At 46.7% G+C, this 26031-nt stretch overlaps 1 protein-coding gene across 1 annotated transcript in view; it reads right to left on the bottom strand.

The window, feature by feature from the left end:
• The window catches only part of MALRD1 (MAM and LDL receptor class A domain containing 1), a 195545-nt gene that overhangs the window by 65666 nt on the left and 103848 nt on the right, over nucleotides 1–26031 (bottom strand). The window contains 3 exon segments of the mRNA XM_054389960.1: nucleotides 453–614; nucleotides 8465–8593; nucleotides 19397–19577. Of these exon segments, the coding sequence (XP_054245935.1) occupies nucleotides 453–614; nucleotides 8465–8593; nucleotides 19397–19577 (472 nt within the window).

Raw genomic sequence — 26031 nt, 5'->3', positions numbered from 1 at the left:
TGGTGCTGTTCAAGGCCAAGTTGGATGAGGCCTTGAGCAATTTGGGCTGGTGAGAGATGTCCCTGCCCATGGCAGGGGGTGTTGGAACTGAATGATCTTTAAGGTCCCTTCCAACCCAAACCATTCTATGAATCTATGACTCCAAGTATAAACTCCAACATTTCAAATGCTTGTTGGAACTGCTTTGAGAGCTGTGCTGATTGCTTATCATGATGTGACCACAGATGGATTCACAGATTCACAGACTGCAATGGCTTGGAAGGGACCCTCAAAGGTCATCTTGTCCTGCAGTAAGCAGGGACATCTCCAACTGGATCAGGCTGCCCAGGTCAGCTGGTTACTCTGAGATTTGCTGTTATCTTGGCACTAACCTATGGAGGTAATTTATTATTTTTTTTTAGTTCAGTGAATAATTCCCTTTCCCAAAAGTGAGGTAGGACACATGCCCATACCTGGTGTATGGTCAGTATCAGGACCCACTTGTCCTGTGACAGCACTGTTGATAATATTCCAGTCAAAATCGTCAGTAGGGTCTTGTGTTAATCCACATGCAGAGGTCCATTCTTGATCTTGTGTTTCAAAGTTACAGCTTCCAGGAATGCTTGTGTAATAACCTGAAAATACAGAGAGAAGGCAATTATCATCCCAGCTCTTATATGGACAAGGCAATGGGAATGGAAAGGATTCCCTCTGGCCAATGCAGGGATTCTCTGTGGTCCCTCTCCTGACATATGGCAATTAGTGAGGAAAGAAACAATTCACTCTTCAGTCCCCTTAGCAGGTATAAACAGCCTGAAACTCTATTACAGATACATGCCCATGTAAGTCTTGAGGACAAAATAGTGACTTGTAGGTCTCTTCTCCCTAGTTACAAGTGATAGGATGAGGGGAAATGGCCTCAAGTTGCCCCAGGGCAGAGTTAGGGTAGGGATGAGAAGAAACTTCTTCCCTGAAAGGGTTCTCAAGCACTGCCACAGGCTGCCCAGGGAGGTGTTGAATCCCCATGCCTGAAGGTGTTTCCAAGAGGCAGAGATGTGGTGTTGAGGGCCATAGTTTAGCACCAGACTGGGTAGAGTTCGAGAATGGTTGGACTGGATGAGCTTAAAGGTCTTTTCCAACTGAAACCATTCTATGATTCTATTCCATGACTCTAAACCAGGCTCTGACACAAGGTCAGAAGCAGGCTCTGGTACTGCTCAGTTAACTCTCTCTCCAAGGACCATTATTTCTGCCAAGCCCAATGAAGCAGAAGACACTGAAGCTGCAGCTTGTTCTTCCCAGGACCCTGCACCACATTGCAGATGCAGGAGGAGAACTTGGAAGCAGATTTGGAACTGCAGCACTCCCTGACATCCTGATAGGCAAGGTGCTTCAGCACATGCTTTTCACAGCATGGCCTTTGGGAATGATGAAAGGACTACACAAATGCATTCAGCACCCGCAGGGATGGTGCATTACAAGCATCATGTAAACCTAATAAAGTCTAACTCTCCACCAAACAGCCTGACATGCAGGTAGGGCAGAGAAGGGAACCTGTTAATTGAAAGAGCAGGCACCATTTTCTTGTGCAGTTCTTGTGCAGTCCAGATGCATTTGGAATTTAAATTACTCATAGTACACACTACCTGACTTCAGAAATTTTACCCTAATATCCTAACAATGCATTGAGAAGGCAGGTATTAATAAATATTTATGAGTGGTATTTACAGAGTAGACAGAGGCACCCAACAGCTCTGGAGCCCTGGACCTGATGGAGCAGGTCCAGAGGAGGAACACAAAAATGATCAGGGAATTGGAGCTTCTCTACTACGAGGACAGGCTGAGGGAGCTGGGGGTGTTCAGCCTGGAGAAGAGAAGGCTCCAGGGAGACCTAATATTTGAAAGGGGCTACAAGAAGGCTGCAGAGAGACTGTTTGCAAAGGCCTGCAGGGACAGGATGAGGGCAATGGCTTCAAACCAGAGCAGAGCAGATTGAGATTGGATGTGAGGAACAAGTTCTGTACCACGAGGATGGTGGAACACTGGAACAGGTTGCCCAGGGAGGTGGTTGAGGCTCCATCCCTGGAGATCGTCAAGGTGAGGCTGGACAGGGCTCTGGGCAACCTGATCTAGTTGGGGATGTCCCTGCTGAGTGCAGGGGGGTTGGACTGGATGAGCTTTGGAGGTCCCTTCTGACCCAGACCATTCTGTGACATTTCTGCACCTGCTGGGTATTATTATTTTCTGGCTAAACAGAGCCAGTTTGAGAAGCCACTTGTTCCACTTGCCTAAAAATTTGCTTTTATTTCATCATTCAAACACTCCTCCAGCTGGTTCTCCAGCACTGAGGTTTGCTATTAATCAAATCCTGGTCTATAAGTGGCTGAGATGCACAAAACCTTTCACATGTGCTGTTTTTCACCTCAGTACTACTTCCAGTGCCTTGCTGAAAGAGAAGGAAAACATTGCAAGATTTGCCCAACTGGGTTAAAGAAGTTATAGAGGAAGTAATTTCTGTGAGCTGGAAGGAACTCAGAAGGAAGGAAGGAACTCGGAAGGAAGGAAGGAAGGAACTCGGAAGGAAGGAAGGAACTCGGAAGGAAGGAAGGAACTCGGAAGGAAGGAACTCGGAAGGAAGGAACTTGGAACTCAGAAGGAAGGAAGGAACTCAGAAGGAAGGAAGGAACTCAGAAGGAAGGAAGGAACTCAGAAGGAAGGAAGGAACTCGGAAGGAAGGAACTCGGAAGGAAGGAACTCGGAAGGAAGGAACTTGGAACTCAGAAGGAAGGAAGGAATTCAGAAGGAAGGAACTCGGAAGGAAGGAACTATACAGGAAGGAACTCAGAAGGAAGGAAGGAACTCTACAGGAAGGAAGGAAGAAACTTGGAAGGAACTTAGAAGGAACTCAGAAGGAAGGAAGCAAGGAAGGCAGGCAGGCAGGCAGGCAGTCCAGCAGCCTAGGAGGATACAACTCATTTCACCCAGGTTCTGTTGCAAAACCTGCCCAGAAGAATTGCTGCTGAGGACATTATGGTCCATTTACTTCTTTGGAGCTACACTGCTCTAAAACTCTAGTGGAACGTGAAATCAGTTCAGAGCCTGAGCTCAGAGGGAAGGAGAAAACTGCAGACAGATGCAGCCATAACCACTTAGGTGGTTACCAGTGGTGCTCCCCAGGGCTCAGTGCTGGGGCAAGTCCTGTTTAACATCTTGATCGACAATTTAGGTGAGGGGATTGAGTGCACCTTCAGTAAGTTTGCAGGCAACATGAAATTAAGCAGGAGTGTTGATCTGCTTGAGGGTTGGAAGGCTCCACAGAGAGATCTGGAAAAGTTGGACTAAGGGATTAAGGTCAGGGCCAAGTGCCAGGACTCACAGTTGGGTTACAACAACTCCATGCAACACTACAGAGGCAGAGTGGCTGAGAAGCTGCCTGGCAGAAAAGGACCTGGTGGTGTCAACAGTGTGCCCAGGTAGCCAAGAAGGCCACCAGCACCCTGGCCTGGATCAGAGAGTATGGCCAGCAGGAATAAGGTACTGGGCACCACTGAGGCCACACCTTGAGTATTTGGCTCAGTTTTGGGCACTGCAGTATAAGACATTGAGGTGCTGGAGCAGACCCAGTGAAGGGCAACAAAGCTGGTGAAGGGTCTGGAGAACAGGGCTGGAGAGAAGAGGCTGAGGGAACTGGGGTTTAGCCTGAAGATGAGGAGGCTGAGGGGAGACCTCACTGCTCTCTACAATTCTCTGAAAGGAGATTGGAGCAAGGCAGAGGTTGGTCTCTTCTCCCAAATAACTAATAATAGGACAAGAGATGTGCCAAGTGACAAGCTGTACCAGGGGAGATTTAGGTTGGGTATTAGGAACAATTTCTTTACTGAAAGAGTAATCAGGCACTGCAAAAGGCTGCCCAGGGAGGTGGGGGAGTCACCATTCCCAAAGGTGGTCAAAAACTGAGTAGATGAGGCACTGAGTCATGGTCTAACGATGATGGAGGTGTTGGGAAGAAGGTTGGACTAGATGATCTTAGAGGTCCTTTGCAAAGTTACTGAATCTCTGTGCTGGGGCTGGTTGGACTGTGAAGGGCTTTCTCTGTGCCCACTCTGCTGTTCTTTCTGATTAAGCAGCTCCCGTTGCTTGCTCATTGAAAAATGAAGTTTCTGTATCTAGAAGGCATAATGTGCCTGTCAGGGTTGTTTATTCCCATCTATAAGATATATGCTCAGGGAAAAGGTGTTTTTTATCCAAAATGTGAGGCCTCATTTGTTGAAACTAACATGTAGCAGATAGGGAAATATTGTACCTGAGGCTTATCTGGCTACCCTGCATGCCAGACTGCAGTATCTCTCCTCCATTTGTAGCCTGACTTTTTGTCACTTCTGCAGCAAAAACAAGACTAAAGACCAGTGAAAACATTTTGCCACAATTGCAGCCTCTCCATCCACAATAGAAGGATATCTCACTGGATTTATTTACACTGAATATCAGTTTTGCTTTTCTGCCTTCCCTTGGAAGAGCATTTCTGTAGGACAGCAAAGACTGTGTGGCTTTACCGGAGTTCAACATTGTTCAAGACCCAAAATGTTTCCATCTCAGTTATTTGCTCAGATGGCCAAGAAGGCCAACAGCATCCTGACCTGGATCAGCAATAGTGTGAGCAGCAGGATGAGGGAAATGATCATGCCCTGTACTCAGAGCTGGTGAGGCCACACCTTGAGTCCTGGGTTCAGTTTTGAGCCCCTCACCACAGGAAAGACATTGAGATGCTGGAGTGTGTCCAGAGAAGGATCACAAGGCTAGTGAGGGGTCTGCAGAACAGGGCTGGGGAGGAGCAGCTGAGGGAACTGGGGGTGTTTAGTCTGGAGAAGAGGAGGCTAGGGAGAGACCTCATTGCTCGCTACAGCTCCCTGAAAAGAGGTTGCAGTGAGGTGGGAGTTGGTTTCTTATCCCTAGTCTCAGGTGATAGAACAAGAGGAAATGACCTGAAATTGGTGGGTTTAGGTTGGAGATTAGGAAAAAATTCTTTGCTGCAAGAGTTCATGGATTGGAAGAGGCTGCCCAGGGAGGTGGTGGAGTCCCCATCCCTGGAGGTGATCAAGAGAAGCATGATCATGGCACTTTGGGACGTGGTTTAATGGCCATGGTGTTAGGTTGAAAGTTGGACTCATTGATCTTAGATGGCTTTTCCAATTGAAACAATTCTATGACTCTCTTTGACTAAGAAAAGAGAGGTGATGTTTCACACTCCTTCCAGACAACACAGGACACCCCTCCCCCAGTGAAGCTACTACCTCCTGAAACAATATTTGCAGAATGAATCAAGTGCCTTGATGTTTTTTTCTGAGTATCTTCACAGAGCAGTTGAGTTTGGACAACAATTCTGACTCACTGTGTCTCTGTTAGGTCTCTAACATGTCACAGAGCTGAGCTTAGAGAGCATTTTACTGCACTTTGTCTAACTCCTCAAAGAAACATCAGTATTATATACAAGAAATGCTGGTTGTATGTTTAAAAATCTGGCTTTCTTCGGAATCTACTTGAAAAGCAAAGTTAGTCCTTTAAATTTTTCCTCAGTGTAGATTAATTTCCATGATGATGACTCACAAGATTCACTGGAACAAGAAGTAGGAAGCAGAAACAGAGCCACCAGCTTCAGCTGGTGTTATTTAACTTTTATGAAAACAATAAAGAGGGAGAAACTTCAAGTTAAATCTCCTACAGTGACAACCTCATATGTATTCCAGGTTGTTACTCTGCTGTCTGGCTGAAACAATATCATTTACATCACCCAATAAAGGGTCCTTATGTTTTTATTCCTGTCCAGTCAAAGCATTTTGCAACACCATGCAAGAGAAAATGCTTTTGTTTTATCAAGGCATCACCAAATGTTGGTTTGTTTCAGAGGAGTACTTGGACTTCAATACAGTCTCAGCATCGAATTAATGCTTGTGATGCATTTGCCAAGGTTACTCTTGATCATATCCTGTATTATGGCAGAATTTGGCCCTCCAGCTTGAGGATTAAGAATTAGAATCATAAAATCATAGACTTTTACAAGTTGGAAGGGACCTCCAGAGATCATCCAGTCCAACCCCCCTGCCAGAGCAGGAGCACCCAGGGCAGGTCACACAGAAACACATCCAGGTGGGGTTGGAAAGTCTCCAGAAAAGGAGACTCCACAACCTCTCTGGGCAGCCTGCTCCAGGCTCCAGCACACTGAAGAAGGGTGCGCTAAAGAAGTTTCTCCTCATGTTGAGATGGAACTTCCTGTTGTTCCTTGTCCTGTCACTGGGCACCATGAACAAGAGCCTGGCACCTTCATCTTGACACCCACCCCTTAGATATTGATAGACATTGATCAGATCCCCTCTGAGCCTTCTCTTCTCCAGACTGAACACCCCCAGGGCTCTCAGCCTCTCTTCACAGCAGAGATGTTGCAGTCCCTTCATCACCCTCACGGCTCTCCATTGGACTCTATCCAGCAGTTCCCTGTCTCTCTTGAACTGGGGAGCCTCAAACTGGACACAGTACTGCAGGTGTGGTCTCAGCAAGGCAGGAGAACCTCCCTAGACCCGCTGGACACACTTTTGTTGGTGCACCCTGCCTATTACTGAACTGTAAATACAAACTGTTTAAGCTTCCTATTCCAGAATTCTGGTCTGGACAGTGAGTGTAAATAAAGTCATGGAATTAGAAGAAAGACAACACTGCTTTACTGGTTTTGCATTTCAGGTTTGAATTTGAACTTGATCCAGATTCTCAAAACTGAGCTGTGTCCTTACATCTCAAACATCTTCCTTATGAGGAGAGCCTGAGGGGGCTGAGGGCTCTGTAGCCTGGAGAGGAGGAGCCTGAGGGTGACCTCATTGCTGGTGATAAAGATGTGCAGGGGGAGTGCCCAGAGGCTGGAGCCAGGCTCTGCTGGGTGATGCCCAATGCCAGCACAAGGGGCAGTGGTGGAAGCTGAGCCATAGGAAGTTCCACGGAAACAGGAGGAAGAATTTTTTCCCTGTGAGGTTGCCAGAGCCGTGGGACCGGCTGCCCAGGGGGGTTGTGGAGTCTCCCTCTCTGGAGATACTAAAATCCTGCCTGGATGTGTTCCTGTGTGACCTGGTCTAGGTGCTCCTGCTCTGGCAGGGGGGTTGGACTGGATGAGCTTTGGAGGTCCTTTCCAGCCCCTAACATTCTGTGATTCTGTGAAACTGCACTGACAGTGAATATCTACAGACAAATTCTGTCTGTGTATTCCCTGTCACTGCACTGCCTGCTTGTAGGCAGACAGGGCTGTCCCCACCTGCTCTGTACCAGGGCAGTATTCTCTTGCCGTGGCTCTCCTCGCCACAGCAGCAGCAAGAGCAAAGCACAATGGGCACACAGCAGAGACACAACTCTGGTCACAAAGCCAGGATTAATCTGAAAGCAAAGCTGCTTTTGAAAGAATCACTTTTCATAGCAGAACCGTGTCTGCTATCTATGGCACTGTGCATTGGTTTGCTTGCTAGGCTTTCTCATTCAACACTGACAAGATACTAAATGAGTTTACATTCCTTCTGAGAGTTCACTTATATTGCAACCCATGGATTTTGTTCCTTAAATGTGTGGTTAGTCCTTAGGATGGGGTTGGGGCTTTCCTTTTAATATTTAATCTTTGGTTTGAGTAATTTGACTGCTTTTTGCAGCAAATATCTTTAAGGACCTTTAAGGCTTTCCCATGGAAACTCCTTTATGTGAATTTTGCTGCTGTCTGTTGCTGTTTCCTGTATCAGGAAGAGTGTGCCAAGCAGGACCAGGGCAGAGGTTGCCTGCCTGTACTTGGCACTGGTGAGGTCACACTTTGAGTCCTGGGTGCAGTTTTGGGGCCCTCACTACAAGTGACATTGAGGTGCTGGAGCAGGTCCAGAGAAGGGTGACAAAGCTGCTGAAAGGTCTGGAGAACAGGGCTGGTGAGGAGCAGCTGAGGGAAAGAGAATTCTTTAGCTTGGTGAAAAGGAGGCTGATAGGAGAACTTGTCACTCTCTACAACTCCCTGAAAGGAGGTTGGAGCCAGGTCTGTCAGTCTGTCCTCCCCGGTAACAAGTAATAGGATGAGGGAATGACCTCAGCTGCACCAGAGGAAGTTAGGTTGGATATGAGAAGAAACTTCTTCACTGAAAGGTTCTCAAAGACTGGCACAGGCTGCCCAGGGAGGTGGTTGAATCCCCATCTGTGGAGGGGTTTAAAAGAGGCAGAGATGTGGTGCTGAGGGATGGGGGCTAGCACCAGACCTGGTAGAGTTAGAGAATGGTTGGACTGGTTGATTTTAAAAGTCTTTCCCAACCAAAACATTTCTATGATTCTTATTTGAAAATGTCAGACCTTCTGTGCTGGAGGAGCATGAACCTACTTGTTACCTTCTGAGCAGCTCTGTGAATTCACCTGGATGGTGCCATGGAATTCAAAGTCACAGTTTTAAGTGGAGATTCCATTAAAAGACAGAGATACTTACTGCAGTCAGCTTCATCAGAGAGGTCTTCACAGTCAGGTTTGTAGTCACAGACGAACCGAGACTCTAAGCATTTCTCATTCCCACACATAAAATCAGTGCTGGCAGGGCACTCCCTGGGATTCTCTCCAACTGAAACCAAAAGGACACTTCAATCAATATTGTAATTCAATCAAAGGATGCTCTTTTATATTTGTTTAGCCATTATGCAGCAGGACTTCAGTGATTTACTGCTTCTTTTAATGGTGCATTACATGTGTCTAGACTGTTCATAGAGTCATGGAATGGTCTGGGTTGGAAGGGACCACCAAAGCTCATCCAGTCCAACCCCCTCTGCAGTCAGCAGGAACATCCCCCACTAGATCAGGCTGCCCAGAGCCCTGTCTAGCCTCACCTTGAATACCTCCAGGGATGAGGTCTCAACCACCCTCCTGGGCAACCTGTTCCACCACCCTCATGGTGCAGAACTTGGTCCTCACATCCATTCTCAATCTGCCCTGCTCTAGTTTGATGTCATTGCCTCTCATACTGTCATTGCAGGCCTTTGTAAACAATTGTATTGGCCTTGCCCAAAACTTCCAAGATGAGATGTTTACCCTGGAGGAAAGTTTACTTTACCATCCACATGGCTGTTTCCCTAGGATGCTTGTTGTGCACCTTCTGTGAAAAAAAAGAGTTCCCTGACCCATTGAAAAGCAGTCAAGATAAAGGCTTTGCTCCCCTTGCGATTGCAGGACAACATTTGCAAAATAAATACATTTTAAAGTGAGAAAAATCACTGCTTGTCTATGGCATAAACTTTTAGGGCTATTCTAAGCTGTTTGACTTTTCTAAAGTTTAGAGAAGCTTCTGTTCTGAGATTGTGAACTGCTCAGAAATTTCCTGTATGCTGTTGGAGTCACCATCCCTGGGTGTGGTTTAAAAGCCCTGCAGATGTGATGCTTGGGGATATGGCTTAGTGATGGACTTGGTAGAGTAGGGTTAATGGTTGGGCCTGATGATCCTTGAAGGTCATTTCCAACCTAAATGATTCCATGACCTGTTTTACAGCACCACTTTTGGATCATCCCTGAAAGTGAGTGAAAATCACGGTGTGAAAGGAGAGCAGCTGAGTAACTTGCATGTAAAGCACTGGAGCCACAGCCAGCAAGCACAGAGATTCAGTCAGTTCTGAACTGTCAGGATAGAAAGGAACTGCCATAAATTATCTTTCAGCTCAACGCACTGGGCGCACAATTCCAATTTGCACTAGTTGAAACAGCTCTGCTAATCCCAAAGGCAAGATTCACTCCTGTTAACCCAAGATTGGTTCATAGCCTGGAGCTCTGAGGTGTGCAAAAAGACATTTGGGAGAGGGTATTTTGACTCTGTTCATTGCAATGTGTTTAGGGTTTTTTCCTTTAAATCTGACTAAAGCTGTAACACATCATTAGAATCATAGAATCATGAGACCTCTAAGATAGGTCCAGCCTTCAACCTAACACCACCATGGCCATTAAACCATGTCCCAAAGTGCCATGCCCTTATGTTTCTTGAATACCTCCAGGAACAGTGACTTCACCACCTCCCTGCATCCTCTTCCAATCCCTGACCGCTCTTGCAGCAAAGAAAATTTTCCTAATCTCCAACCTAAACCTCCCATGGCAGAATTTCAGGTCATTGCCTCTCATTCTGTCTACAGGGAGAGGAGAACAATCCCCACCTCATTCCAACCTTGCTCATGTTGCCTGTTTGGGTCTGGAGTGGCCTGGCTCACCCTGGAGCTGCAGAGCTGAATTGGTAACTGCAGAGACGTTTAGTAGGGAGAGGGGCATTCAGACCTGGGATTTTGGCCTGGTTTGGAGGGGGATTTGGGAAGGTTTTGCCCTAAGGAGGTGTTTTGGAGAACTATGGCCTATGGATTGCTCTGTATTTTCTACGCTTTGCACTGTAGCCTGTGGTTTATGAAGAGCATTTCCATATAAGCTTTCCAATTCTCTCCAGTCCTGATGTTTTCTTCAACTGACACCTAGACAGCAGCTGACATTTCAGATGAAATGAGAAATGTTGATTGCATCTGGTTTCATTGCATGTATTGCTTGTGTGAAAATATCTGGCTTTTTGGCTGATCATATTCCTCAGCTGCACTTTGGTCTCCAGTGAGTAGAAAGATAACCTGAAGGTGGTTGATTATAAATAGCATGTAATTTTTTTTTTATTTTATATTTATCTCCCAGTAGTCTAACTCTCAAATTTCCATGAAAATCCAAACTGAATAACTCTTCCAAGAGGGGAAAAAAAAAAAAGATACACGAGGAAATATGGTAAATTTTATTTCCTGCCTCTTTCTTCTAATAACAAATTGGAATAAAAAATGATATAGAAAGAAAAAATTCAGTTGTCTTTTGCTGACTGTGTTACTCTGCAGTTATCTTTGAGAAGCCACAATATTAAAATGGATCAGTGAGCCTCAGCAAGCAAAATTATTTCATTCCACGTAGGAAAATGTCAAGAGGTGGAAACCACTGAAATACCTCTGATACCCACATGGGGATTTGCTGCACAATGGAAATGAGAGAAATTAAAAGGGCTTCAAGTGCTTTTGATAAGCACTAAGCTTATTTCTGAATATGCAATGAAAAATTTGAAGGGAGCTACGATAGCCAAAAGGAAAAGAAAACATTTCAACGTCTACAAGAACTGTTGACCAGACAGAAACTTTTCACTTAATGAAAAAGCCACAAATGTGGGTTGGTTTTTTAATTGACCTGACCTTCTTCCAGAGCTTTGCTTTATCCACTGAACTGAACAATTCATTAGTTGCTCAGCTCTCCATATAATTTAACATCATAGAAAATATCCATACAGGTATGGACTGTTGGGCTACAGGGTGGCATGACTGATAGTGCAAAGAAAGTGCTGGTGCCAAGGCCAGCTGCAGAGCTGTAACTAGTGGAGTCCCCCAGGGATCAGTGCTGGGTCCAGTCCTGATCAACATCATCATCAATGACATTGATGAGGGGACAGACAGACAAACAGAGTTTACTCAGCAAGTTTGCTGATGATACCAAACTGGGAGGCTTGGCTGAGACACCTGAAGGCAGTGAGGCCATTCAGTGAGACTTGGACAGACTGAGAGCTGGGCAGAGAGGAACCTAAGAAGGTTCAACAAGGAGAAGTGCAGAGTCCTGCACCTGGGAAGGAAGAATAAACTGCAGCAGGACAGGTTGGGAGGGGATCTGCTGGAGAGCAGCCCTGTGGAGAAGGACCTGGGAGTGCTGGTGGACAACAAGTTCTGCATGGGACAGCAATGTGCCCTGGTGGCCAAGAAGGCCAATGGGATCCTGGGGTGCATTCAGAGGAGTGTGTCCAGCACATCCAAGGAGGTTCTCCTCCCCCGTCTCTGCCCTGGTAAAGCCCCACCTGGAATATTGCATCCAGTTCTGGGGAGGGACAGGGATCTGCTGGAGAGACCAAGGGAGGGCTATAAGTATGCTGAAGGGACTGGAGCAGTGCCTGGGGAGGAGAGGCTGAGAGCCCTGGGGGTGTGCAGTCTGGAGAGGAGAAGACTGAGAGGGGATCTGATCAATGTCTATCAATAGCTGAGGGCTGGGGGTCAGGAAGGAAGGGACAGGGACAGCCTCTGCTCTCTTGTGCCCTGGGGCAGGACAAGGGGCAATGGATGGAAACTCCAGCACAGGAGGTTCCACCTCAACATGAGGAAGAACTTCAGTGTGAGGGTCCCAGAGCCCTGGAACAGGTTGCCCAGAGAGGTTGTGGAGTCTCCTTCTCTGGAGCCTTTCAAAGCCCACCTGGATGTGTTCCTGTGTGACCTGTGCTGGATTCTATGGTCCTGCTCTGGCAGGGGAGTTGGACTGGAAGATCTCCAGAGGTCCCTTCCCACCCCTAACATCCTCTGATCCTATGATAAAGGAACAGCACAGAGCTATGAAAATTGAGGGTACAGGGTAGGTTTTTTAAACAGGAGCAGAAGTGACAAAAATATTTCCTGATCTCCAGCACTCTTGCTCATTTCTTGAGCCAGTGACTTATGGCTTTCATTACACTCTGCTCTCCATAAACTCGTGGGGTCTGAAGACTGTACAAATAAGCTGCAAGTCAAAAGCTGACAATCCATTCCTTTCCCACAAAGAAGAGAATACAGCCAACAAAAAAACCCAGGCCCCAAACCAAGACAAAATAATAGAGAACACAGAACACAAAAAGAGAAAGAAGAATTCCATAGCTTATGATAAGAACCAAACTTTAGATCAGGATAGAAATTTACCAGATTAACAAGAATCAGTTAAATTAAGCTGTTAAAGTGTTAAATTAAACTGTTGACTTTTTCCTAGACCAAAGTTGAGAGGCCACAGCACATATCCTTGTAAATCATCTTTTGGAATCCATCTTTTCCCTCTTAGAGTACATCCTGGGGGATCAGATTCTCATAAATCAACCAACCAAAAATATTAAAACAATTATTATGGCAGAACAAAATGCTAATGGTTTATCACAGCCACTTATTTGGTTTCCCTGTGGAAGTGCAGCATATCCTGCAAACCACAAGGAAGGACACCACAAGAAGCTAGCACAGGAGGCATGTGAGATGAAGCAGTAAGTACTGACTGCACGCTGTGCACATCCCTAAGCCAAAGGAAATGGCAGTGCTGGAAAAAGGGAGAAGCACACACAGGATATCACTTTTCAGTGAGGGACAATTTGGATGGATGCAGCAAAGAGCCATATAATCTTCTCAGTAGTTTTTAAGAGACAAATAGAACTGGTTTGGCCTTTGGCTCACTAAATCCTACCAAAGGACTGTGTTGATGATGGCTGCCAGAGAACTTGCTGTTACCTACTCACTTTTGTTTCTGCACAGAAACAGACTAAACAGAATCACAGAATCAACCAGGTTGGAAAAGACCTCAGAGGTCATCAAGTCCAAGCTATTACCTAATACCTAACACCTCCTGACAACTAAACCATGGCTCCAAGTGCCACATCCAAGCTCAAAAAAAATAATAAGGTTGTCATGTCATAATATAATCACAGAATCACAGAATTAACCAGGTTGGAAAAGACCTTCAAGATCAGCAAGTCCAACCTATCACCCAACACCATCTAACCAACTAAACCATGGCACTAAGTGCCTCATCCAGGCTCATTTCAAACACCTCCAGGGAAGGTGACTCCACCACCTCCCTGGGCAGCACATCCCATGGCCAATTACTCTTTCTGTGAAGAATTTTCTCCTCACCTCGAGCCTAAACCTCCCCTGGTGCAGCTTGAGACTGTGTCCTCTTGTTCTGGTGCTGGTTGCCTGGGAGAAGAGCCCAACCCCCTCCTGGCTACAACCTCCCTTCAGGTAGTTGTAGAGAGCAATGAGGTCTCCCCTGAGCCTCCTCTTCTCCAGGCTAAACACCCCCAGCTCCCTCAGCCTCTCCTCATAGTGCTGTGCTCCAGACCCCTCACCAGCTTTGTTGCCTATCTCTGGACATGCTCCAGCACCTCAATATCCTTCTTGGAGTGAGGAGCCCAAAATTGAACCCAGTATTCAAGGTGCAGGCTCACCAGCACTCAGTACAGGGGCACAAGCACTTCCCTGCTCCTGCTGCCCACACTACTCCTGATCCAGCCCAGGATGCTGATGGCCTTCTTGGCCACCTGAGCACACTGCTGGCTCATATTCAGCAGTCTGTCAACCAGCATGCCCAGGTCCTTTTCTGCTGGGCAGCTTTCCAGCCACTCTGCTCCAAGCCAATAAACAATCTTCTAGATGATGTACAACCTCTAAGAAGGAAACAGGTTGCCCAGGGAGGTAGTGGAAGTCTCATCCCTGGAGGTTTTTAAAGCCTGGCTGGATGTGGCTGTGAGCAATCTGATGTAGTGTGAGGTGTCCCTGGCCATGGCAGGGGGGTTGGAACTGGATGATCCTTGAGGTCCCTTCCAACCCGAACAATTCTCTGAATCTATGAAATACAATCTCTTAGAAGTTCTCACTAGAACCAGAACTCAGCCATACTCAGCACTGCAAAATGCAGAAATTACAAAACACAGCTTGTGATTCTTATAGAACAATCTTAGGAGGCAAAAACGAGACAGAAGCTTTCTACCCAGGCAAGTTAGATGTCCTTTCACAATAAGGTTCTTTGGAAATGTATGAACAACAGGGAATGCTCCTCACAGAGTGTGTCATTTAAAAGGCCAGATTTAATTAAAAGATAGGTGTGGGATCTGGCACAAACCGTGGATCTAACAAATTTTGTTTGCTCTTGGGAAGGAATTTCACCTGCAGATACAAAAGGCTGCCCATGAGCTTCCTCAGGATGCTCAAAGCAAGTAGTATTATGGTGCCTAAGGCCACTAAATACATTGGAGGAGGGAAAAATTCACAGAATCACAGAATGTTAGAGGCTAGAAGGGACCTCTGGAGATCTTTGAGTCTGACCCTCCTGCCAGGGTAGGATCACCTAGAGCAGGTCACACAGGGGCACATCCAGATTGGCTTTGAATGTCTCCAGAGAAGGAGACTCTGCAACTTCTCTGGGCAGCCTGCTCCAGGGCTCCAGCACCCTCACAGTAAAGAATTTTCTTCTCATGTTGAGGTGGAACCTCCTGGGTTCCAGGTTATACCTGCTGTTTATCTGAAAGGATGATTCACATTCACGATAATGTGTGTAGAATGACGTGGACAAGAGGAAATGGAACTGTCATAGCAGGTTCAGAGGGCTGGAGCACCTCTGCTATGAAGACAGCCTGAGGGAGTTGGGGCTGTTCAGTATTCAGAAGAGAAGGCTCCCAGGAGACCTAAAAGCAGCCTTTCAATGTTTGAAGGAAAGGTGGAGAGGGACTTTTGACAAAGGCATGGAGTGACAGGAGGAGGCCCTCTCAGACCTTCTCTTCTCCAGACTAAACAGCCCCAGGGCTCTCAGTCTCTCTTCACTGGGGAGATGCTCAAGTCCCCTAAGCATCCTCATGGCTCTCCATTGGACTCTCTCCAGCAGGTCTCTGTCTCTCTTGAACTGGGGAGCCCAGAACTGGACACAGGATTGCAGCTGTGGTCTCAGCAGGGCAGAGCAGAGGGGGAGCAGAACCTCCCTAGCCCTGCTGGCCACACTTTTCTTGCTGCACCCCAGGATCCCATTGGCTCTCTTGGCCACAAGGGCACATTGCTGTCCCATGCAACATGCCCACCAGTACTCCAAGGTCTTTCTCCATGGAGCTGCTTTCCAGCCGGGCAGCTCCTGACCTGTACTGGTGCCTGCTGTTATTCCTCCCCAGACACAGGACCCTGACCTTGTCTTTATTAAACTTCATGAGGTTTGCCTGCACTTTTCTTTACAATTACAAATGTACAAAATTAAAACTGCCAGCAAGATTATTGATAAGTTGCACCCTTGGTTCACTATTGCATGACAGTGAGCAAGGAAAGCAAATCAACAATGCTGGAAATGCACTTTCAGATTCCCAGACCAGCTTATTTCTGATAGGATGTTTAGGAGATGTTATGATGAGGGCAAAAGTCAGAAGAGGGATGTGGATATACTAGAGAGTGTCCAACAGAGGTTACAAGGATGCTGAAGGGACTGGAACATCTGTGTGATGAGGAAAGGCTGAGAGACCTGGGGCAGAGAAGACTGAGAGGAGATCTTATTGATGTTTACAAATATCTGAAGAGTGGATGCCAAGAAGAAGGGGCCAGGCTCTTTCCAGTGGTGACCTGTGAGAGCACAAAGGGCAATGGATATCAACTGGAAATTCCATGTCAGCATGAGGGAAAACTTATTTACTGTGAGGGTGATGGAGTCCTGGAGCAAGCTGCCCAGAGAGGTTGTGGAGTCTCCTTCTTTGGAGACTTTCCAACCCCACCTGGATGTGTTCCTGTGTGACCTGTCCTAGGTGATGCTGCTTTGGCAGGGAGATTGGATTGGATGATCTATAGAGGTCCTTTCCAACCTCTACCATTCTGTGATTCTCTGATATGGTCTTCAATTCCCCTTGATGACCATGGTTATGTGTCTTGCTACAGCAATTTTACAGCTTCAAAGCCAGGACAGGACTAAGTGTTGTAAATCAAGTCATTTTGTAGAGAAGAAACCCCTGACCCCTTCTGGTTTGTATGCTGCTGCTCTCCTTGAGTCTGGCCACAGTGAGATTGTGTTTGCTGTCTTTTAGCTTTGTTGCAACAGGCCCAATGAAAGTGTGAAGCTACAAAAAAAAAAAAAACAACCACCCCAATTTAGATATGAAAAGCTTTGTCTATCGTCAGTGCCCCAGGCTTGGGTCAGATGAGACATGTCATTTTTTGAGGATCTGGCAATCTGGTTTTTGATTGGTTGTTCTCCAAAGCTAAGGAATCAATAACAAGAAGAGTGAAAAAGGTCAGACCAGGATCCTGGTGCCAACAGGAAGCTCAGCATGCTGAAAGTCTCAAGGAAATGAAGCAAGCAGATCTCAGCTTGTGGATTAGAAGGCAAAAAGTCATACAGAGAGCTGATGTGATAGGTGGTAAGGACAGGGAAAGGGGACTGTGAGAAAGCTGGAAAGGGACTTTTGACAAGGGCTTGTAGTGAGAGGATGAGAGGGAATGGATTAGAGCTGGAAGAGGGGAGTTTGAGACTGGAGATTAGGAAAAAATTCTTTAGAATGAGGTTGCAGATCAGTTCCATGGAGAAAGACCTTGAAGTGCTGGTGGACAGCAAGTTCTGCATGGGACAGCAATGTGCCCTCATGGCCAAGAGAGCCAATGGGATCCTGGGGTGCAGCAAGAAAAGTGTGGCCAGCAGGGCTAGGGAGGTTCTGCTCCCCCTCTGCTCTGCCCTGCTGAGACCACAGCTGCAATCCTGTGTCCAGTTCTGGGCTCCCCAGTTCAAGAGAGACAGAGACCTGCTGGAGAGAGTCCAATGGAGAGCCATGAGGATGCTTAGGGGACTTGAGCATCTCCCCTGTGAAGAGAGACTGAGAGCCCTGGGGCTGTTTAGTCTGGAGAAGAGAAGGCTGAGAGGGGATCTGATCAATGTCTATCAATAGCTGAGGGCTGGCTGTCAGGTGGGGGGGGCCAAGCTCTTCTCAGTGGTGCACAGGAATAAGACAAGGAACAATGGATACAAACTTGAACATAGATTTCACCTCAACATGAGGAGAAACTTCTTTCCAGTGAGGGTGACAGAGCTGCCCAGAGAGGTTGTGGAGTCTCCTTCTCTGGACACATTCCAAACCCACCTGGATGCATTCCTGTGAGGACTACCTTGAGTGTTCCTGCTTTGGCAGGGGGGTTGGACTGGATGATCTCTGGAGGTCCTTTCCAACCTCTACCATTCTGTGACTTTGAAGAGGGCTTTTATATCTAACACCTTCTGGGCATCCCACTTGCCATTCTCTTGGCAGTGCTTCCTGGCCATGGTCACCTGCAGTGGTGCAGCGCTACAGAGTGGTTGCTCAGAGCTTTTCCTTCCAAACGAAACTGAACAGCAAGGAAAACCTCTTCCTGAGATGTTTTTAAAAATGTTAAGTCCCATTGTCAGGCTTGCAAGTCCTTGTTTTTGAATTGGTCTTTTGAGAAGCAATGAGCATGGAGCACTGAAGAGAACAGAACCTTATCTACAGTCACCAGCTGCTTCTTTAGTGTGAGGGTGACAGTGCCCTGGAGCAGGCTGCCCAGAGAGGTTGTGGAGTTTCCTTCTCTGGAGACTTTCAAAACCCACCTGGATGCATTCCTGTGTGGACTACCCTGAGTGATCCTGCTTTGGCAGGGGGGTTGCACTGGATGATCTCTGGAAATCCCTTCAACCTCTAACATTCTGTCATTCTATGATTCTTTGCTGAGACAGTGGAACAGGTTGCCCAGGGAGGTTGTGTCTGCCCTCTCTTTGGTGGTGTTGAAGGCCAGGTTGGAAGAGGCCTTGAGCAACCTGGGCTGGTGGGAGGTGTTCCTGCCAGTACCAGATGACTTGGATGATCTTTAAGGTCCCTTCCAACCCAAACCATTTCAAGAATCTATGAATCTATTAATATAATGACAGAACAGGGAGACCAGAGGCTTCACTTGATATAATCTGACATCATTTGTGTCAGGTCATTATATCAATTCACTTACCTGTGAATTAAAATTACCCAAAATCAAATCAATTAAGGAAACAAAGCCTCAATTGTCCCTAGGATTTAACTGCAATAATTTAGTGTAAGAAAGGTGCACTAATGCAAGACTCTCTGTAGGAGTAGAAGAGGGTATTGAAGTTATAAAAATCAAAGCAATGTTTTCATAGCTGATTTTATGAACATTATGATGAGAGCAGTAAACCCAAGATATATTTAAAACCAAACAAGAACATCCTACATCTCCTTTGGCATTACTCAGGCAATAAGCATCACCTTTAGCATTGGTCAGGCACTGAAATAAGTTGCCCCAGGAGGTGGTGGAGTCACCATCCCTGGACATGGCACTTTGGGACGTGGTTTAATGGCCATGGTGGTGTTAGGTTGGAAGTCTTAAGAAGAGAAGGCTCCAAGGAGGCCTTCTTGTGGCTTTCCAGAATCTGAAGGGGGCTACAAGAAAGGTGGGGAGGGACTGTTCAGGGTGTCAGGGAGTGACAGGACTGGGGAGAATGGAGCAAAACTAGAAATGTGTGGATTCAGATTGGATGTTAGGAAGAAGTTGTTCCCCATGAGGGTGGTGAGAGACTGGCACAGGTTGCCCAGGGAGGTGGTGGAAGCCTCATCCCTGGAGGTTTTTGTAGCCAGGCTGGATGTGGCTGTGAGCAACCTGCTGTGGTGTGAGGTGTCCCTGCCCATGGCAGGGGGCTTGGAACTGGATGATCCTTGAGGTCCCTTCCAACCCTGACAATTCTGTGACTCTAAGTTGGGCTCCCCGACCTTAGAGTTCTCTTCCAACTGACACAACCCACTCATTGTGTGAATCTCTCCATCTCTAGACTTGCCTCTTCTTGAACTTACCTGTGGTGCAGTTGTTGAACTCTATGTCATCTATTGCTGCTCCTCCTCCTAGGTCTCTGCTACGAATGCCTTCAAAGATAACTTCAAAATTCCTCAGTTTCCCCAAGTGTAACTCAACTTTCTTCCATTCATCACCATGACTTCCAAATTCACTCCATATTTTCCTGATGCCATCATCAGTCTGAAATGTGAATAAAAAGCATCTAGTAAAATACAGACAAAGTATGGATTATTATTAAAAACAAGTTAACAAACCAACCAAACCCCAGAAAACTGGAAGACAGCTCTTCAGTTTTGTCAACAAATGGTAAACATAATAGAAGTAGTGGAAGGAAAGGATTGCCAAACAGATCACCTCAACATCAATAGTAGCTGGAGTCTCAGAGCAGAAATTACTGAGTGTATGACTGAACATCAAAACAGTCCACTTGGGTAGAGTCCTATCTAACTTTGTAGTAGTGGGATTCATTCTTTGTGTCTTGTAAATATTACTGGCAGTGAGTTCAGTCTGACTTTTTAGAAGTAGGGTATCACAAAGGTAGAATCACAGAAAACACCCAGTTGGAAGAGACCTCCAATCTCATCCAGTCCAACCCTGTACCCAGTATTTAAGGCTCAGCACCAAACCATGTCCCTGAGCACCAGCTCCACACACTGCTGAAACACCTCCAGGGATGGTGACTCCAGCACTGCCCTGGGCACAACATTCCAATGGCTGAGAACCCTTCCAGGGAAGAAAGATTTCCTAACATCCAGCCTGCACCTCCCCTGGGGCAGCTTGGAACCATTTCCTCTCCTCCTGTGGCTTGACACCAAGGAGCAGAGGCTGCCCCCTGCTCACTGCAACCTCCCTTCAGGGAGCTGGAGAGAGCACTGAGGTCTCTTCAGCCTCCTCTTCTCCAGCCTCAACACCTCCAGCTCCCTCAGCCCCTCCTCATAGGTCAGGAATCTTTAAAAAATTGTGACAGTGGTGACACATGGGAGGAAAGATTAACAAATATAATTGTATGCTTAAATATAGTTTATTTGCAGGTAAAGAAAAGAATTCTTTCAAATATGTTAATATATCCTAAAGCTTTCCTTATAATATCTAATTGCACCACCTCTCAGCACCAACCAACACACTGTGTTTTCTGATAGTGCCATTAGAATGCAGATGCAGCAGCTCCATTTGCTGTGAATGGATGATGCAGAGATGTGAAATCACAGAATCACAGAATCCCTTCTGTTGGAAAGGACATTTAAGATCATTGAGTCCAACTGTTCTCCAGCTTTACAAGGCTGGTGTTGAACCATGTTGCTCAGCACCACATCTCTGCCTCTTTTAACTGCCCTGGGAAGCCTGTTCCAGTGGATGAGAATCCTTCCAGGGAAGAAGTTTCTTCTAATCTCCAGACTAAACCAACCCTGGTGCAATTTGATGCCATTTCCTTCTCTCACTTGTTAATAGGCAAAAAGGACCAACCCCCACCTCACTCCAACCTCCCTTCAGGGAGCTGTAGAGAGCAGTGAGGTCTCCCCTCAGCCTCCTCTTCTCCAGGCTGAACAACCTCAGTTCCCTCAGCTGTTCCTCACCAGCCCTGTTCTCCAGACCCTTCCCCAGCTTTGTTGCCCTTCCTGGGACACACTCCAGCCCCTCAATGTCTTTCCTGGAGTGAGAGGCCTAAAAATGCACCCAGAACTCAAGGACTGGCCTCACCAGTGCTGAGTACAGGGGGACAACCAGTTCCCTGATCCTGCTGGCCACACTACTGCTGATCCAGGCCAGGGTGCTGTTGGCCTTCTTGGCCACCTGGCTATTGATCACCACTCCCATCTCTTTCTCTGCTGGGCATCTCATACAATTGGCCTTTGCACATTGATCCAGCCTGTCCATGGCCCTCTGTAGAGCACCATGCTGGCACCAGAGGGATACATAAGTGGAAGTTTTGTATATGTTCAAGTTTATATTTTCCTTTAGGACTGATCATCCAAGCTGAAAATCAGAAAGACTTTGTTAGTCTTTTTTTATTCCAACCTATTTAACGTTCCAGGTAGGGCTAATAAAACCTCTGTGTGATGCATCCATCAGCCACATGTAACGTGGAGCAGAGGCTCTAAGGAAGTAGTACATGAGTGAGCAAAATCCAAGGAAAATAGAGACAGCAGTAAAAAAAAGGCAGGGAAGCAAATTCATTCCATTTCTTCATACAGGACAAAGCTGTTTGATCAGATTTCTGTTAATTCAATTGTCTCATGCATATCTATGGTGAGAAAATGATTCTTGGTGCTTGGGCTACTGCATTTGAAAAGGAAAGTGCAGATAAGGATGCACAAAAATATTATGTGGTTGTTTCTGCATCAGGGAAGTCACAGAATTGTTGATCTCATTTAGAAGGAGATCCTCAGAGCTACCAAAATTTAGAGCTACTAAAGTGTGGCTTGATGATGGCATTCTGGAAAATCATCATTAACTGTGAAGAACTTAGTTGAAAACAATACCAACTCTGAATTTCTTAATAAGAAGGAAGACGCAGGGATGCAGTGACTGGATCTAAAGCCACAGACATTCAGCTCAGCACCTCTATTGCTGCACACTGCTAACCCGTGGAGCAGTGGTGATAGCAGCCCTTTATCAATCACAGCAGCTGAGCACACAAGCACCTCCAGGAGTAAGTTCAGGCATTGCTTCTTCAGCTACGTCTCAGTGCTTGAAAGCCAGTGACACAGTCCATCAAAGAGAAAAGAATGTAGAAGGACCTCGGTGGTGCTTCCCACCACTAACTTCCACAGCTGCTGACAACTGGTTAGGATTTCCTCAGTGTATTTCTCCCGGTGGGATTTCTGACTCTATGAGCCATCACGTCAGAGATCCACCCATCTGATAAATCAGAGAATATCTCACTTGGAAGGGACCTCCAAAGCTCATCCACTCCAACCCCCCTGCACTCAGCAGGGACATCCTCCACTAGATCAGGTTGCCCAGAGCCCTGTCCAGCCTCACCTTGAAGATCTCCAGTGAAGGAGCCTCAACCACCTCCCTGGGCAACCTGTTCTAGTGTTCCACCACCCTCATGGTGCAGAACTTGTTCCTAACATCCAATCTCAGTCTGCTCTGCTCTAGTCTGAATCCATTGCCCTTTGTCCTATCACTGCAGGCCTTTGCAAACAGTCTCTCTGCAGCCTTCTTGTAGCCCCCAAAACAACACCTGATAGTTTATCATGTGTATTTCTGATTTGGACTTAATTATTCCTGGCTTCCTGGCTTAATTTGTGCGCCCTGCTGCTGGGCAACACCTCTGTAAAATTCCTCAGGACAACCTTTTTATAACCAAGTTTGTAATTCTCTATTTTAAAATTTCCTAAACCCAACCTTAGATATTCTGAAAGTCTGATCTCATTCTCAGGCCAACAAACAACATTTAATTGCTTCCAAAAACAGCACATCAGACCACTAAAACCAAATATGAAGGAGGGTGTGGGTTTTTTTTCCCATCAAAGGCCCTGAAAAGTTGCTATTAATTGCATGTCACTGCCCTCTATGGGCTGAAGCCAGTTGGAGGTCAAGCAGAACTGATGAGCCATCAGTTAAGGAAACCTTCACACAGAATCACAGGATGCTAGGGGCTGGAAAGGACCTCACCTAGTCCAACCCTGCTGCTAGAGCAGCATCACCCAAAGCAAACCACCCAGGAACACATCCAAGAGGGTTTGGAATCTTGACAGAGAAAGAGACTCCGCAGCCATTCTGTGCAGCCTGCTCCATTGCTCTGCAGTCCTCAAAGGGAAGAGTTTTTTTCCCTTGTGTTCATGTGCAGCCTCCTGTGTTCCAGTCTGTGCCTACTGCCCCTCTTCCCATGACTGGACAGCACTGAGAAGAGGCTGGTTCCACCCTCCTGACATCCTCCTCCCCTTTACATATTTCTAAGCATTAATGAGATCTCCCTCAGTCTCTTCTTCAGTCTCAGTATTTGTTTTCCGCTGATTTTTAGCAGTGAGTCCTGGACTTCCTCTCTCCTGTCATGCCAAGGAATAAACACTCTCAGGAATGTCAGAATTACTTCCCAGAAGACCATAACCTGTTTAGATCTGTAGGCCTGGCCTAGCCATATTGAAAAATTCTTATTCATCTTCAGTGGATCTTTTTTTTCATCTACTTGCTGATAGTCTGAGGGGAATTAGTTCTTAATGATTTCATTACGCTGCAATTCCAAAACTTCTTCATGCTTGTCTTCATCTGGAGAACAATCTAAAGCTTTTATAACCTCTCTTCTGAGAACTTGAGGGGGAAAGTGTATCTTGCTGGGCTCAATATCCTCATTAATTCAGCTGGGTATACCAAGAATAAAGGAAAAGGAATAATTTCTTTCTGTCTTAGAATTCCTTTTATTTTGTGGCTGAGTTTAATACTTTCCCTTCACAGCAGAGGCTACCATCAGTCTCAAGGCCAGCTTCGCAGAAACATTCAGGTTGGAAAAGCCCCTCACCAAGTCCAACCACTGGCCTTACTCTACAAGGTTCATCCCTAAACCATAGCCCCAACCACCACATCCAAACCACCTTTAAACACATCCAGGGTTGGTGGCTCCACCACCTCCCTGGGCAGCCTGTGCCACTGTCTGACCACTCATGCTGGGAACAAATGTTTCCTACTGTCCAGTCTAAACCTACCCAGTCACAGCTTCAGGTCATTCCCTCTTGTTCTGTCACTAATGACCTGTGAGGAGAGACCAGCACCAACCTCTCCACAACCTCCTTTCAGGTAGCTGTAGACAGCCAGGAGGTCTCCCCTCAGCCTCCTCTCTTTCACACTAACCATCCCCAGCTCCTTCAGTCACTCCTCATCAGATTTATTCTCCACACCCTTCCCAGCTTCCTTGCCCTCCTCTGCCCTGGCTCCAGCACCTCCACATCTCTCTTGGGTTGAGGTGCCCAAAACTGGACACAACACTCCAGGTGTGGCCTCCCCAGAGCTGAGTCCCAGGGGACAATCCCCTCCCTGCTGCTGCTGGACACAGCATTGCTGATCCCAGCCAGGATGCCTTTGGCTTTCTTGGCCACCTGGGCACTGCTGGCTCCTCTTCAGCTGCTTGTCCATCAGCACCCCCAGGTCCCTTTGTGCCAGCAGCTTTCAGCCACACTGCCCCAAGCCTGGAGCATTGCTTGGGGTTGTTGTGCCCCAAGGTCAGGACCTGGCACTTGGCCTTGTTGAAGCTCCTTCTGTGAACACTGGCCATGGATCCAACCTAACCAAGTCCCTCTGCAGAGCCTCCCTACCCTGGTGCAGATCAACACTGCCACCTCCCTTGGTGCCATCTGCAGACTTACTGCTGACACACTCTGTGTCTTCATCAAGGGCATCAATGAAGATGTTAAACAGAAGTGGTCCCAACACTGAGCCCTGAGGAACACCAATTGTGAGCAGCTGACAGCTGGATTCAGCTCCACTGAGCACCACTCTTTGGGCCCATCTAGCCAGGGCTTTATCCAGGAGATAAAGCCAAGCCATAAGCAGCCAGTTTGTCCATGCAAATTCTGTGGGAAACAGTGTCAAAGGCTTTTCAAAAGTCTAGGTAGCCAATATCCAAGGCCTTTGCCTCATCCAGTAGTCAGTCATCTTGTCATAGGAGGAGATCAGGTTGGTCAGGCAGGATCTGCCCTTCACAAAGCCATGCTGACTGGGCCTGATCCCCTGGTTGTCCTCTGGATGTCATGTAATGGTGCTAGAGATGCCCTGCTCCATGACCTTCCCTGGTACCGAGGTCAGGCTGACACTTGTAACACTCAGAACAATACCAGGAACTGAGTCCACAGCATGCAAGAAGAGGATGCAATTTTCCATTAGAAGATGTTGCAGAGGAACTCCTTATGAAGAAGTCTTCCTGTGTCAGAAGAACACACTGAATATTCCAGATGCAATGATATAGGTTCCACTATGAGGCAATCTGCCTTCTTAGGTCTGCAGTCAGACAGCAGTGAAACAGCAGCAAAACCTACATCTTGTTCTTGACCTGCACCTCTCCTTTGGTTCATCTTCTGAGCTGAGTTCACAATATTTCCCTGGCTCATTTGCACCTGGTATTTATTTCAGCAGGGCCACAGGAAATGAAGCTGAGCTTCTCAAATGGATGAAGGCAACAGAAAATGAAGCTGAGCTTTCCAAATGGATGGAGGCAAGGAAAACATTTGCTAAATATTCCTGGACTCTTCAACCTACTACTTCAAACCTACTTGAGGGCTTTTTAATCAGAGACAGAATGTTTTCAAATGGTTCATCACAAAAACGTTACCTGTTTATTATTAATACCATCAAAAGGCTTTCAGGATTCACTGCATCAAAAGGTTTCTCTTTTCTTCAGCACCCTGTAGACTTTTGAGAGAAGCCAACTCCCTTTTTTTTCTCCTCTGCTTTCAGGTCTCTTTAAAAACAGTATCTTCCTGGAAAGCTACCACCCCAGATTCTTCAAGCAGGGTGTGCACAGAGGCATAGCACAGAGCAAACAGAATGGAACTTGAACTGCTCCTCTCTCTCTGGCTTTGGACACATGCTGACCTCTCTTTGTTCCAAGAGTATCTCAGGAGGACACTTTCCTTTTCAGGCTATTTCTTCTTGGCTAGGACTCAAGCATATCTTCATGGTGTGCAAAGGAATTTAA

The sequence above is a fragment of the Indicator indicator genome, chromosome 20 (genome assembly GCF_027791375.1).
Source record: "Indicator indicator isolate 239-I01 chromosome 20, UM_Iind_1.1, whole genome shotgun sequence".
In the NCBI taxonomy this organism is placed as follows: domain Eukaryota; kingdom Metazoa; phylum Chordata; class Aves; order Piciformes; family Indicatoridae; genus Indicator; species Indicator indicator.
This window is presented reverse-complemented; position numbering and strand designations above follow the sequence as displayed.